The 16,600-nt window shown below is 44.2% G+C and overlaps 1 protein-coding gene across 1 annotated transcript in view; it reads left to right on the top strand.

Annotated features, from left to right (window-relative positions):
- The window catches only part of LOC144769376 (uncharacterized), a 155,728-nt gene extending 139,521 nt beyond the window's left edge, over positions 1-16,207 (top strand). Inside the window, exon 19 of the mRNA XM_078653434.1 lies at positions 15,432-16,207. Within this exon, the coding sequence (XP_078509560.1) occupies positions 15,432-15,653 (222 nt within the window). The 3' untranslated portion in view covers positions 15,654-16,207. The remainder of the gene's footprint in view (positions 1-15,431) is intronic.
- The last annotated feature ends 393 nt before the right edge of the window (positions 16,208-16,600 follow it).

Below are 16,600 nucleotides of genomic sequence, written 5' to 3'. Positions count from 1 at the left end.
TTGTACAAGTGCCCCTGACTTAGAATGAATAGGACCTATGTGACGAATTACTACCATTTCAAAGCCTGCTCTCACACTTACTTGAAGATACGGGACAAAACGTCTCCATAAACGCTTCAGACGCCATAAGCGGGCGGCTTCACTATGCATTTAACCAATGGCGGGCAGGAATCTTAGCGTGTGACGGCGGTCACATGACGCGAGTATACCAACTTCACTGGGCTGCTAAACCAATCAACTAACGCGGCCTTTGCATGTGACATGGGTCACATGACATGAGTACAACCACTTCACACTGCCATGTTAATATATCAAAATACAATAGATGCGAAGTAAACAATTTCATCAAGTACATGCAAACAGCGTGTGAAATGTACAACATTAGCGTTCAACATAATGGAAAAAAGATAGTCTCTAGTATATAATATCTGCATTTGAACGACCAAATTAAAGCAAAGTAGTTCATGTAATACTGCATAACCACAAAAGATTAATGAACTGATTCACGGAAAAGGACACAGGGGGAATAACAGACACTGTCCCCCATGCTCGAATAAATTTATAAGAAACAAGTGTGTTCTATCCTGTCATTCATCCCCACAGGTTGTAGGGTATTGAGTTTTTTGATCCAGAAGAACTCTCTTTGTAGTTTTTGTTTATTGGGGTCCATGTCAGGGCGTTGTTTTAACACCTCAAGAATCGTGCATCTTAATTGCGAAATTTGGTGGCGTGATTGTATCCAGTGGTGAGCTACAGTGGATTTTGTATTGGCAAGTCTGATGTTACTTTTATGCTCTGTAATGCGCACTTTTAATTTGCGTTCAGTTTGACCCACATAAACCTTGCCGCAAGGGCCTTTCTGAAACTATTAAAGTCAATTGAATTCCAAGAAAATTCCACCTACCTACTGTGCACTATAGACGTAGTATCTTTGTATTCATCGATCCCGCATAGTGAGGGGATTGAAGCATTAGAATGGAGCCTATTACAGAGCGATTTGGATGAACCACAACAGGTCTTCATTCTGGAATTAATGCAATTTGATTTGTTCTATAGTTACTTTGAATGGCAGGGAAGTTTCTTCAATCAGTGCAATGGTACATCCATGGGCTTTGGGGGGGCTCCCTCATATGCCAACATTTACATGAATAAATTTGAACATGATCACATTCTGGAAAATCCCTGTTGGACTAATGACTTAGTAGTATTTAAGCGCTACATTGACGATATATTCGTGATCTGGAAAGGGGAAAAATCTGACCTAATAAACAATATAGAGCGGTTGAACACACACAATGAAAGGATCAAATTCACATATACTGTAGAGGACACATCCATTGCTTTCCTGGATGTAAAAGTTTCATTACATTACAGCAAATTGAGTACCAAAGTGCACATAAAACAAACAGATCGGAACTCTTGTCTATTATTCCAGAGCTTTCATCCAGAGACACTAAAAAAACATTTGCCAACGTCTCAATATACTAGATTGAAACGTATAACCAGCAATGAAACAGATCTACAAACATCATTTGAGATTCAGACTCAGAAATACCGCATAAGGGGGTATCCGGAAACAGTTTTAAATGAATCTCTAAACAGAGTGAAAGCAAAATCTAGGGAGTCTTTACTTGAGACTAATGTCCTACGAAGCATGAGCAAAACTGTATGCGTGCTAAAATATTCCACAGAAGCAACGCGAATCAAGCGAATCTTGAACCAACATTGGTCACTAATTGCAAGAGAACCGGATTTGAGTGAGCTATATAATGACAGAATCACATTCGCATATCAAAGATCACACAATCTAAAAGAAATTTTAAATGGACCTAGTAAAGTAAAAACACCACACAAAGGAATGTCTAGATGCCAGAACTGTGTTCATTGTGGAAATATGATTATAGGCAATCAGTTTACACACCCCACCAAAGGATATCAAATTGACTTACAGTATTCGGCTACATGTGACACTAAGAATATCATATATGCGATTAAGTGCCCTTGCGGCAAGGTTTATGTGGGTCAAACTGAACGCAAATTAAAAGTGCGCATTACAGAGCATAAAAGTAACATCAGACTTGCCAATACAAAATCCACTGTAGCTCATCACTGGATACAATCACGCCACCATATTTCGCAATTAAGATGCACGATTCTTGAGGTGTTAAAACAACGCCCTGACATGGACCCCAATAAACAAAGACTACAAAGAGAGTTCTCTGGATCAAAAAACTCAATACCCTACAACCTGTGGGGATGAATGACAGGATTGAACACACTTGTTTCTTATAAATTTATTCGAGCATGGGGGACAGTGTCTGTTCTTCCCCCTGTGTCCTTTTCCGTGAATCAGTTCATTAATCTTTTGTGGTTATGCAGTATCACATGAACTACTTTGCTTTAATTTGGTCGTTCAAATGCAGATATTATATACTAGAGACTATCTTTTTTCCATTATGTTAAACGCTAATGTTGTACATTTCACACGCTGTTTGCATGTACTTGATGAAATTGTTTACTTCGCATCTATTGTATTTTGATATATTAACATGGCAGTGTGAAGCGGTTGTACTCATGTCATGCGACCCATGTCACATGCAAAGGCCGCATTAGTTGATTGGTTTAGCAGCCTAGTGAAGTTGGTATACTCGCGTCATGTGACCGCCGTCACACGCTAAGATTCCTGTCCGCCATTGGTTAAATGCATAGTGAAGCCGCCCGCTTATGGCGTCTGAAGCGTTTATGGAGACGTTTTGTCCCGTATCTTCAAGTAAGTGTGAGAGCAGGCTTTGAAATGGTAGTAATTCGTCACATAGGTCCTATTCATTCTAAGTCAGGGGCACTTGTACAAGTAAATTCCTGTAACATTTAATGATGCTTTTGAATTACGATGTATGCCTTAACTTTAAAGCAAATCCTCTCAATGGGTATATCTTTGATTTTTTGGCAGAAAAGCTTTGCATTTAAGCTCGATTAAGCGAGTTTAACTAGCTACGTTTCACATTATTTACAGTACATGCCATGATGTAGCATTATGTTCATAAACAGTGGAGCATTGATTGTTTTAGATGACTGTTTACATTATGACAGTGAGTAGGTCACTAACCTGGTCCTGTATATTTTCCTTACAGACCCCTGAGGAAGGGTCCTTGTTTTTCTTTGACCCGAAATGCATTGGGTGTTATTTTGAAGATTGGGAAATAAATTTAATAACATGATAAGATGAACACACCTATTATCAGAAAGATGAAAATAAACGCTTAAATCATCGATAAAATAGAATGAATTTTCTTGAATTACAATTAGTTTTGGAACAGTGAAAGGGAACGGATTGTTCCATGTGTAATTGAGCGCGCTTCTTCGTGAGAAGGTACTTTCTCACTCCACTTCTTTGTCATAGCATACATTTAGACATATGGCAAAACCTTTTATGACAGGAGGCGGGAAGCAACAGAGGCTCATCTTAGTTGAAAAGATTTTGTAGCACTGCTTGGCCCACAGCAGCGTCTGCAGCGTCCGCTGACTCCAGACAGTAGTGCCTCGTAAACGTGTGTCTGCTCGACCACGTTGCAGCTCTGCAGATCTGGCGCAGAGGCACTCCAGCAAAGAGGGCAGTAGATGATGCCACAGCCCTTGTCGAGTGTGCTCGCACCAGAGCAGAAAGAGGCTTTCCAGCCCATTGATGGCAGAAGGAGATGGCAGGAGAAATCCATCTAGTAATGGATTGTTTAGTGACTGGCTGTCCTTTGAACATTCGGCCATAGGCCACAAAGAGCTGGTCTGATTTTCGAAAAGGAGCGGTGCGCTGAATGTAGAATTTTAGGCAACGGTTTAAATCCAAGGAATGTAGAGAACGCTCAGCGGGAGACTGAGGATTTGGGAAGAAAGTCCTGAGAATGACAGGCTCATTAAGATGGAAATCCGTAGGAACCTTGGGGATAAATTTTGGATTTGTACGTAAAGTAACAGCGTCCTTGGAAAATTGAAGAAATGGAGTTTGAATTGTGAATGCTTGAATGTCACTTACTCGCCTGGAGGATGTAAGCGCGAGTAGGAGAGCAACCTTCCACGTGAGGAATTTTAAGTCCGCTGAATGGATGGGCTCAAAAGGAGGTAGGAGGAGCTGAGATAAAACCAGATTCAGGCGCCAAACAGGCGGCGGCCGACGTATGGGTGGATACATTCGAAAGAGGCCCCTTTAGAACTGCCAGATGATTCGGGAGGAATACAGTGATGTGGAACCATCATGACGAAAGTGAGAAATTGCTGCCAGAAAGACTTTAAGAGTGGAATGAGAAAATCCTGACTTCGCTAGAGATAGGAAAAAAGGCAGGATTTGCTCTGGCTTGGCGTGCATCGGATCAAGGGCTTCCTTGTGACACCAGACATAAAAACGCTTCCATTTCAATTGATATGTCTTAATGGTGGAAGGAGCGCGTGCATGAGCCAGCACTTCCCTGCACTCCGGAGCAATATTCAAACGTACAAACTCATTGTGCTCAGGTTCCAAGCATGCAGTTGGAGATATGCCGGATCCGGATGGCAAATCCGTCCCTGGTTCATGGTGAGCAGGTGAGGCAGAGGGCGAAGAAGAATCGGATCGCACTGGGAAAATAGGAGGAGATCCGTGAACCATGGGCGATGTGGCCACCTGGGCGCAATCAGTATGATGTGACAGGGTTGAAGCCTCATCCTGTGCAACAGGCGCAGAACGAAAGGGAGCGGAGGAAAAGCGTAAACAAATTTGTTCGACCAATTGATCGAAAACGCATTCCCGCTCGACTCTCTGTGGGGATGCTGACTTGCAAAGCGTAGGCATTTGCGGTTGGCCGGAGTCGCAAACAGATCCATCTGTGGTTGGCCCCACTGACGAAAGATGTACTCCAGAGTTGGTTGGTGGAGTTCCCACTCGTGATTGTCTGCAAGTGATCTGCTGAGAGAGTCGGCAAGGGCTTTGGAGACACCCGGCACGTGAACTGCTGTTAGGTGGACCTGATGGTGAATCGCCCATTCCCAGATTTCTTGCGCCTGCTTGGAAAGCAGAAGAGACCTCGTACCTCCCTGTTTGTTGAGGTAGTGCATGCTGGTGGTGTTGTCTGTCCGCAACAGCAGTGATTGGCCTTGTATCAGCACCCGGAAAGATTTTAGGGCGAGGAAGATGGCCAAGAGTTCTAGGCGATTTATATGCCATGTGCGTTGAACTGCAGTCTATTTGCCCTTGACCGATATCCCGTTGAGGTGTGCCCCCCAACCCTCCAAGGAAGCGTCCGTTGTGAGGGTAAGCGTAGGAGCTGTATCCTGGAAGGGCCGCCCGGCGGCGATGTTTGGAAGGTGAGCCCACCATTCCAATGCTGTTTGAATGCGGGGGGTCAGGTAGAGTTTGTCGTTGAACGACCCCGAGATTTGTTTCCATTGTTTGTCCAACTCCTCTTGTATGACTCTCATATGAAGTCTGCAGTGCGGAATCAGATGTATGCAAGAGGAGGCCATGCCCAGAAAGGATTTCAACATCTGTACAGAAACTGACCTTTTTGATCTTAGAAAAGCGACCATCTTGAGTATGCCAACTTGTCGCTCCTGTGAGACAAACACCTGTGCCAGACGAGAATCGATTAAGGCTCCTAGAAAGATTCTCTGTTGTGATGGGCGAAGATGAGACTTTTCCTGATTGACAGAAAGGCCCAAGGTGCGAAAAAGTGACAGGCAAGTCTTAGTGTGTTGCCTTGCTGCTTGACATGTCTCAGCCTTTATCAGACAATCGTCTAAATAAAGGTAACATTGAATGCCCTGCAGGCGAAGGAAAGCTGCGAATGGAGCCATGTTCTTTGTAAAAACTCTCGGCGTTGAACGAAGGCCGAATGTCAACACCTTGAACTGGAAGTGCTTCGATCCGACAGTGAAGCGAAGATATTTTCTGTGTGTGTGATATATTGGCACATGAAAATATGCATCTTGGAGGTCGATAGTGGAGAGGAACTCCCCGGGATTGAGGTACTGTAAAATTTCCAGTAAGGTTCACATCCGAAATGTTTGTGATTTGATGAACTTGTTCAGGGCTCGTAAGTCCAGAATGGGACGCCACTCTCCCGACTTTTTCTTGATTAAAAAGAAGCGGGAATAAAAGCCCTTGCCCTGTTGTACTCGAGGAACCACTTCGACAGCCCCTTTTTGTACTATGATCTTGACTTGAGCCAGCAGTTCTTTTAGATGAGCTGGGGGCGGGCCAGAGGGTTGGCGGGTGGGAGGAAAATTTGTAAATTTGAGAACGTGTCCCTTTAAGATGACATCTAGGACCCAACGATCCGAAGTGATATGTGACCAATTGTAGAAGTTTTGGGAGATTCAACCTCCAATTTTCAGAGTCGGAGAACACTTTATCCTGGGGAAGTCACTGCTTTTTAGAGGTGGTACCACCTCTGTAGTTATTTTTTCTCCGATAAGGTCTTGAATCGGATTGGCGATTTTGAGACTGGTAATTGTATCTCTGCTTGTTGTCGCCATAGGAACGATACTGGGAGGAGCCACAAAAATTCGAAGAGTTGCCTCTGCCACGTGCTCCCCGAAAAGGCCACTTCCTGTATTGGAGGGTTCCTAAGGCACGAGCAGTATCCGTGTCTTTTTTGATGGATTCCAGGGCATCGTCGACATGCTTGCCAAAAAGGGAATCACCATCGTATGGCAAGTCAAGAACTCTCGCCTGTACTTCAGGGCGACAAGCCGTAGATTTCAGCCAGCCTTGGCGTCTTAAAACAGCAGCTCCAGCAAGTTGTCTGAATCCTGTTGAAGAAATGTCAACAGCACAATCAATATTCTCCGAAGAGATCTTCTCTCCTTTTTGGACAATTGTCTGGGCCTCGGCTCGGATGGAATCTGGAAGCTGGATAACCAAAGCTGCAGTTTCTGACCACATTTGACGGTCATATCTTCCTAGGATGGCCAGGGAGTTGGCCGCTCTGACCGTTTACAAGCCATCGTGCCATTGACGCGTACAGCACATCGTTGCTGTTTCCAGCCCTCCTTCTCAAAATTGAGCAAGCTCTACTTAGAGACCAGAAGTCCTGATCCCCGGGAGCTCCCAACTACCTGGATAATACGGGAGATTTAACCCCCTCCACCCGAAGTTTATTTACCCCCCTGCCGAACTAGGGTCTGGGTCTAAAAAGCGGCAATTATCCGGAGCTACGGCGCCGTTTCCTTTGGCTGCAACAAGTGCCCACATTTAATTCGGGCCATTATTACTTTTCCCAGGCAAATGTATTGATTTGGTCCTGATGATGATCCCGAGAATTAATGAGCAATGGGATCGAAACGTCGACACTTGTAAATAGCACCACAGTTTTCCATTGTGCCTAACTTATGTGGTTTCTATTTCTGGTTAAACTCGCTGCATAATATAATACATGCGAGTGACCACAGCTCAAAGATTTAGCCTGTATTTATGTTTATTTGTTTTGTTTGATCAATATTTATTGTTCTCCACACTTCTTTCCCAATATAGGGTACAGGCTTGTGCCCTATCATAGAAACGACTGTTTCAGAAATTGTTGACTATATTCTTAACTATTGTTGAATAAAACTCCATGTCCGGCTGGAAAGTGGATTCATATAGTAACCTATTGTGGCCTGTATTGTATTTTCGTTTTTCATTCTTCAGTCTGCTAAGGACCATTGTTCCTCTTAATATACGCTCTGACCGTTGTGGCAGCCATGGTGGTGAATTTCTTTCCGATAGAGTCTAATCGGCGCCCTTCCTGGTCCGGAGGAGAAGTTAGCGGAGTGGTAGGATTACGCGACCGCTTCTGGGCCGCCTGCGTGATGACTGAGTCCGCCTTAGGATGTGAAACAAGGCATGCTGGTGAGTCTGCAGGCGCCTTGTATTTCTTGTCAAGACGTGGTAGTACAGCTGGGATGGAATTTGGCCGCTCCATAAGTTTAAGACCCTCTTGCCAAATAAAATCAATAATTGGTATGGTATGGGTCTGCTTTAGAGGCTGGTCGTTGAAATCATAGAGGAAGCAATCTTTGTGCTGCACGTCCAGGGTTAAATGGAAACGCTTGGCAGCACGTACCATTAGATTGTGGAAACTTCCGATGTCCACTGGCGGGGAAGCCAAGGGCGATGTCGGTGGCGTAGATGGCGTTTGGGCCCTATAGTTATCCCAATCCGTGAGGACGTCATCGTCATCCTGATCTGTGTCCTGGTGCACATCCTCATCATTATCTGCATCCGGCTGTGGACGAACCGGTGACCTCGGCGTTACAGCAGGTACTGGTGCTGGTGCCGAAGGTTGAGGAGCAGGTGAAGTGGGCGCAGATGGAGGGAATCTGCGATTGTAATCGTCCAGCATATGTTGGAGGTTGGACACCAAAGAGAACGGTATTTGAGTCATTGGTTCCTCATGAGGTGCAACAAACTGATCGTCATGGACGGGAAAGAGAGCACTCCCCTCCTCCTCATCCTCATCCTCATCTTCTTGGCACTTTATATTGAGTTCAGAAGGACTGGACGCAGGACGAAAAACGTCATCGACATAAGAACAATCATTGGAGTTCTCTTCTGCGGACTCAAATAACTGTGCTGGAAGACTAGCACCACTAGTAATAGGTCTCGTGGAACCGGGCGTTTGACCACTGAAGCTGTTACCACTGTGAAAGTAGTTGCAGTAGCAAGTGAATGGTGTGTCGTCGATGATCCCTTCGGTGAGGTGGCAGTGGAAACAATCGTAGATGGTATTGTCAAAGCGGGACCCACTGACGAAGGTTTTGGAGCCGTCGACTGTGACAATGTTTTCCCCTTAGCTTTCGGCGACGTAGATTTTCGCGCCGTCGACGAAGAGGATGCCGTCGTCATTGGTTTCGCCGTCGACGAGGCAGTCGTCGACGAAGGTGGTATCGTCGGCGTAGACGGCACCGTCGACGAGGATGTTGCTGTCGACGGGCTGGTCACCGTCGACGAGGATGTTGTCGTCGACGAAGATCGGACCGTTGTCGAGGATGGACCCGTCGACAAAGTCTTCGTCGACGAATGCTTTTTAGCCAGAGCCGTCGACGAGACAGGTTTGATGGTCGTCGACGAGATTTTAACAATGGAGGAGCTTGGTCTCACCTCTTGAAGCGTCGTCGACGAGGTAGACGTCGTCGCCGTTGTCTTCGTTGACATTGAACATGTCGTCGTCATGGTTGGTACAGCGTCGACGGATCTCGTAGTCGTCGACGGACGCGTTGACGAGCCCGTCGACGAGCCGGCGCCCGTTTTTGATGACGAGGGCACAGCTTGGGACTGCGATGCCAGAGAACCAGGTCCCGTAGGCGTAGAGGCTGGCAGATCCCGTGGGGAGACAATTTTAGAGGCGTCAACGAGCTTCTTTCTCTTCAGGAAAGGAGAAGGCATCTCTGTCTCTGACCCACGCTTAAGAGAGGCCTTAGAATGGAAAGAAGACACGCTCTCTATATCAGAAGCTGGATTTTCTGAAGTCTTCAACTTCTGTAGCCACAGAAGGAGACGGGCCTCTCTATCTTTCAAAGTCTTTGAAGAGAAAGTCATGCAAAACTTGCAGTTCCTTACCTCATGATCCGGGTAAAGGCAGTAAATGCACTTACTGTGAGGATCTTCATGAAAAAGGCGAAGCTTTCCACAAGAAGAACATGGCCTGAATAAAGGTTTTTTAGTTGAAGACATCTTAAGAGTTGAAGTAAGCAATAGAAGTAGAAAAAACTGAGCAGAGCTCAGGGAGACTCCCTTCACACGACGTGCGGCAGAACATCTAAGGGCCTGAGCTTCTGAGGAGAAGGTTCTAGAGGGTGCTGCTGCCTGATTGGCTGGAATGTGGACTATTATAATGACACTGATATGCTACTAAAGTGAATTCTTCCTTTAAGGCTTCAATAGGCCTTTTCAGTTCTATGGTACTTTCACCTTTATTTCTATACTTTAGATGTATTACATTTTATATTTATATGTATAATTATGATATTTTTGTATATGTAAATATATATATATATTATATTACTGCTATTTTATGTACCGTGGGACTCCCACTTCGACGACGGGGAATATTCAAGCATGTGAATCTATGAATGACACCCCAAATACTGGAGAAGTTAAGTTCTTTTTACATAAAACAAAAACAGACAGCCTCAGATGGAAGTGTGTCTTTAAGAGGCCATTATCTAAATCAGAATCTCTTAGCTTCTTTGAGAAAGGAAGCCTCGAGTTCCAAGTTTGATTAAACTAAGAAAAATGAAATGAAAATAGCTGACCTGTGCACCAAGGAAGAGATACAAATAGCGAGGCAGGCAAGCTCGGTCACTTCCACACGCTGAAAAGAGGAATCCGGCTTTGGTTGTCAGCTGTGCATAATCAGAAGAAAGAGAGAGGCAGGCAGTCTCACTCGATAGCTTGCTGGGAACACGATATCCACAATGTTCTTAATGGCTAATAAAGAAGTCACAGCGCAATGTAGATAAGACTCTCGATGAGGGCACCAGATTAATCTCACGAGTCTTTAGTCCACAGTGGCTCGCTCCACAAGCCCCCAGGCTCCACGCTCCACGCTCAAAATGCCAAAACGGGCGCCAAGCTCCGTGGCTGCCTGCTCTGCTCCACAGCTCCTCCACAGGTCATCTGCTCCGCCTCCTCGTTGCACCGGAAGACAACCAACTGCCGGTTAGGAACCACTGCTTTGAATTTTCCAAAAAACACCTAGGGATCTAGATATTGTACAGGGAACAGGAAATATTGTTACAGGTTTGGTTGCGGCAACAGGTCATCTAAAAGAGAAGGATTTTAATGAGATGAGTTTTTCTTTTTCTCTTCTCTTTCTTTTCCTCTTTTTCTGTAAAGATTGTAACAAGTGCCGATACACGGCAATAACAAATTAAGAGGGAGCCGTGGCAACCATATACAATAGGTTGCCATTGGCCGATTCAGGGCAAGATCACATGACACAGGGAAGTTGAGCCAATGTTTACTTGCATCACGTAAATACACCAGTTATTCATTAAAGACATTAGGATTTGACATCAACCAGGGGGTAAATAAGCACGAAGGCGCTATTTGCGCCATGGGAGCTAATCCGACTCTGAGTTTAAAATTGGATGGACCAGAGATTGAGGAAGCCATAATATAGAGCTTTGTTCACACACATATGCTATGTAGCGATACTGGTGTGTACTAACATATAGAATGTTTACTTTGAAACTTTAAACAGGCTCAACAACTGTGAGGAAATGTATTCAAAGATGGCACCTATGTGAAAATGTATGTACTTTCTTTGTCCCTCGTTTGTTGTAATAATGACAAGAATGACGTATAAAATATGGTGTCTCCCAGTGCCCGGGGTGGAACACTGACGAAGGAGCACTTCCGAAACATGTCTGTATTATATGAAATAAATCCACTGCTGTGTTGATCAACGACCCCGCGAGTGCTGGTTTCCTTTTTGAGAAATAAAAAGGGTTCTTTCGAGCTGTGTACCTTCCCACCTTGGCACACTGCCTATATCTGGTCATTGGTGGATGCAGACCGCTTGGTCTGCATCCACAGCGTCCCTGTTGATAAAGCACATAATCTCGATGTGCTCGTTGATAGCCAGTTATTGTTTTTCCCTCAGATAAACATGGTCTCTAGGATGGCATTACTTCACATCCATCTGCTAAAATGGGCTCTGCCGATGCTCAGTTTTTCACAGAACATCAGTGTGATCCTAGCCGTGCCCATGCCTCGCCTTGACTACTGCAGTAGCCTATACACTGGTCTTCCCAACATTTCCCTCTCATAACTCCAGAGAATTCAAAACTATGTAGTACACATAGCTATCAGCCTTAAACTTCATGATCACATTACCCTGAGATCACTGAACTGGCAACCTGTAAAAGAGGGAGTGAGCTTCAAAATATTTTGCCTTCACAGAAGTTGTTACGTCATACTCGCCAAACTTCCTTACATATCTGTTTATCCCATAAGTGCCTTCCAGAAGCTTTAGGCTGCCAACCAGTGCCTACTGAGAGGTGTTGTTCCAGCAACTGGTACATTCTTCACATTCACATTCCAAGCGAAATGATGTAACATAGAATCCTTATAACATGTTCATGACATATAAATATTGCAAAAGGAAGTCAATGACAAACCCAAAGGGGGTGGGGTATTTAAAGTTTGGCAGGTGAGAAGCATCCTTCAAAAAGTAGTGGATGCCCCATATGCCAAACTCACAGTTCACCCTTTGGACATATTTCCTGTTCCGGCATGCCCGGAAATTCCAGTGGGACCTATACCGAAAAAAAAAACCTCATGAATAACATGAAATTCCAGGCACATCAGGGAGTATTCTTTCCTTTTGAAATAACAAACTCCTGCTTTGGTAATTTGTCAGTGTAAAACAAAGAACTTTGCCAAGCAGCTGTAACAAACAGAGTACCCACTCTTCAAAGTTCTCTGCACTCTGTGCATAGGCCAGGCAGGCAAGTAAACAGAGGGAGGTGAGATCCTTCCAGGCAGATTGTGATCTCTAGCTATGGTGGCCTTCCGCTAGGGAAATGGGAGCCACAGCCCCTGATCTGACAGGCCTGCCAAACACTAAATCAGGCCCTATGTCTCAACAACAAATGTCCCCCTTTTCCCACACACTGAATTTTATAAGACATTCACCCCTTTCAACACACACTCTCAACAGCCTTGCATGACTGCACATACAAAGACATTGCAAATATCTCTTCAGTGGCTGTGTGAACTCTGCATCACAACCCTGAATCCACTTATGTAAACTTTTAAGCCTTTTGACAATCTGATTTCAGAGCTTGGGACTTCTTATCCTGTTCCAACGCAGCCATACAACTTGCAACACAACTATCAATTAAACGTTACACTTTTCTGCAGCGCACAAAATTGCAGTATCCAGTGTGTAGATGATGCCCTACTCACTGCCAATAGGAGCAGTCCTTTCTTCATCTCTCAGCGGCATTTGACACTGTTTACCAACAAGCTCTCCTCAGCATACTCCCCACACTCATGGGATTAATCAAATTAATACCTCTTTGTTCTCTTCTGACATCTCTGACCAATTATTGTTAGTCCAGATGAAGGGATTTCCTACAAATATCTTCTAGTGGCTTGTGGAGTCCCTCTAAGCTCCATCATTCCCCCGCTCATCTTCTATCTGTACATGAATCTGTCCCATGGTTTCAAGGTTCACCTGTATGCCAACAATACACTGCTTCTTCTCAAAGACTTCACAAGCAGAAACAAAGACCTTGTCGGAAACTGCCTCTTCATCATCCAAACGTAGGAGCCCTCTTGGCCTCCAACCAGAGGCTGTGGAGGAATGGGAGCCCTGTTAAGGGCCCCAAAGTCGCTTTCCGACAGGCTTTCCATGTCGAAAACCCGTCATGGAAAGCCTGTCGGAAAACAACATCTTAATCCCGACAGCGGAAACGCTGTCCTCAGGGATTACGTTGGGGCCTCCGACTGGCTGATGGGCTCCTAGAGCCTGTCGGAATCCTGCCGGAATAACCTTCCGGTTTCAATTCCGACCTCCAGCATTGTTATTAGACAATCGGAATTGAAACGGGAGGTGTTGGTCGAAAAGCATTCGGAGGCTTCCTGACCGACATCATAATCGCCCCAAAGTGTTTTGGCTTCATCGTCTGCTTGGAAGTATCCTTCAAAACTTACATTGCAATAAAAATACATACAACATCATAAACTATCTCTTTTGTGCAAGGTCAGATCCTGCCTTCACGAAAGACTATGTCAGAATCAGTGTGCGAGCCTTGGTCTCTCACATCTGATCAACAGCAATGATCATCTAAAAAGAGTCCAGGCAGATGATGATTACTGCTCGCACTGTGAAGGGACTCATGATATTTGACCACAAATTATCCACCCTGAAAGACCTGCATTGGCAGCCACTTTAAGACCTGCTGCATCACATACATGGCAGGAGGGAATAGCACCTCTCTTTTTTTTGGGGAGTTTTGTATAGCGTGTACTTGACTCGAAGGTATTAGAGCACTTTACATGAGCACCAGTTGCGTTACAGACTGAGACATTTGTTTTTGTTAGGCACTGGTAGATTAAGTGATTTGCCCAGAATCGCAGGATGTTGAGCGTCCCTGCTGAGACTCAAACCCAGTTCCTCAGCTCCAAGGTTGACCACTTTAAACGTTAGGCCACATCCTGCTCCTGGCTGAACAATGTAACATCCCTGGGTGGTAGTTGAAGAACAGGAAGCCGTGACATTACCAGATGGAAGATGGAGAACTGGAAAAAAGAAAATAATCCAGCGACAGGCCTTCTCCATCCACATATCAAGAATATGGGTTAACACATCAGGCGTGCCCATAACTTCTGCAGGTCAGGAAAGAGCTGCAAGGGATACCCCTCTCCATCACTCCGAGGAGCACCTATCCAACTGATAGGGGCCTCCATCATCTTCGCCCCTGGACAACTAAAAACTCTCATTCCTGCTTCCAGACTACAGAACCAGCCGAAATTTGGGGTGGTGAGAGGGCATTCTGCCCCAGGCCTCATGCTTTACAGAGCCTGCACTCCTTCATAAAAATATACAGATATTTAATTGAGTGCAAGCCTGCCCCCTTCATTAATAGATGCAGCTTCCGTGGTCACACCACTAGAAGGCGCTAGCAGTCATGTTTTCTCTTCCCCTAGAATGCCTTTCTGTTTTTAGGATATGTTCAAAGGCCCACATTAAGTTTTGGACCAAGGCCTTGCAAAGGCTTCTGACAGCCTGCCAGGCTATGCACATGATACTGAATCATCTCCCCTTTATACCTATATAAATATCAGCACTTCTGAGCAATCACATACATGTGCTTGTTGAATGAAAACAGAGTGTGTAGGATTGTGTTAAATGTCTCTATGAGGATGTTATTTATAGGAGAACTAACAGGATAATGGCAAAGGAGCTGCAGCTGTGGGGGACAGTATAATAATGCTGGTTTTAGGGACTGAGAGAAAGCTTTATATGAAGTATGATAAGGGAGTGTTGCTTGCATAGGATGTTGAAGAAGCTCAGCCTCTTGGAATAAATGGAATAAAACTACTGGCTGCCATTATGGTGGAGGTATGGGAGAGGATGTATTATTGCAGCCAGAGCTGCCGACTTTGGAACTGGGGAACCAGGTTCGAGTCTCTGCGTCTGTTAAACACCCTGTCATTCTGGGCCAATCACATACTATCCCCGTGCCTAAAAAAATCCTTGTGTGATGTAACTGGTGCTCATGTAAAACGCTCTAATACCGCTGGGTCAAGTTTGAGCTATTTAAACCTCAAAAAAGTGGTGTAAGAGTTTTTCTTATGGGGTGAAAGGTGTTGGCCGTGGAGTGTGGTTAAGCAGCCCAAACGTTTAAGGTTCTCAGAGCAGTTGCCACTGGATACGTTACAACTAATTCCACTATGTCTTTGTCTTTGGTAGGAGATGCTGCGGAACAGAATGCAGAGCTCACAGAAGAAGTTTGATTCAAAGTCGCAGGAGCTAGACAGAGAGCAGAGCGCACATCATTCCGCATATCATACCCCTACCCGAGGAAGTAAGCAGATGACTCATGGATCAAAGCCTGGGAGTGAAAGAGACCCAGCTCGTTCATGGCAGAGAGGTGGGCGTGATCCAGCATGGCCGTACTCCATGTTAGCCTAGAACACTGTGGCACTATAACCGGCATGAGACCAGTACGCGAACTTGAACAATGCAACTGTTGGCAAATGATGGGCAACCCATCAACCCATCTCTTCCTTTAACCAGATGAGACCAGTGTTCTAGAAAACAACGTATTACCTCCAGATCCCTCGAAAGTGGAGGAAACACTCAGGGCCTGATTCACAAACTGCACTTTGTGGGAAGTTATGTACTACTATAATAGTGCTACACAACTTACTACAAAGTGCTGTTCACAAACTGCACTTGTGTAGTAGCTTACCCTTCTGAGGTAACTTTTATGTCTAACTTACACTTTTGTAGTAAGTCAAACACGACACATAGCTAATCACTGGTTCTGCAACACTCTCCCATAGAACATAATGGAGGTAGGGACTTTAAATAAAACCCCTTTGGAATAAATGTTAAATTAAATTAAAATACTTTAAGTAGTTCATATAAATAATTATAAATCAATCTTAAAAAATATATATATAAAAATAGTACATCTTTATTATTTAATTATAAAATATTTACTACCCTATTGTTAATGGTAAACATAATGTAACAGTAAATTGTCTTAAAATAATGTTATTTTTCATTAATTCTAGACATCCATTTCAATTCATTTTGCACGTTACAAAATATTTTCTTTTCTTCAGGTGGTAATTTATTTTTTTATTTAAACTTCAGAAAAATAATTTTCATTTAACCTAATGTATTTTCATTAATGAAACGTTTAATACAAAATTAACTTAGTAGTGCTGTAGCAGTTTTTCTACGTTGTTCTTCATTTGAAGTAAATAATATTAATACTAAAAATTATAATAGTTAATATTTAAAACATTTTTTTAAACATTTGTTTTGTTTATTTCACCTATATCTTACCATGCGGAAATCTCTGTCCCGGCTATGGAGTCACCCTTTGGTAAGGCACAGGGTAAATTTTA

The sequence above is a fragment of the Lissotriton helveticus genome, chromosome 1_1, assembly GCF_964261635.1.
Source record: "Lissotriton helveticus chromosome 1_1, aLisHel1.1, whole genome shotgun sequence".
In the NCBI taxonomy this organism is placed as follows: domain Eukaryota; kingdom Metazoa; phylum Chordata; class Amphibia; order Caudata; family Salamandridae; genus Lissotriton; species Lissotriton helveticus.
The sequence above is the reverse complement of the archived record's forward strand: the minus strand, read 5'-3'. Positions and strand labels throughout refer to the sequence as shown.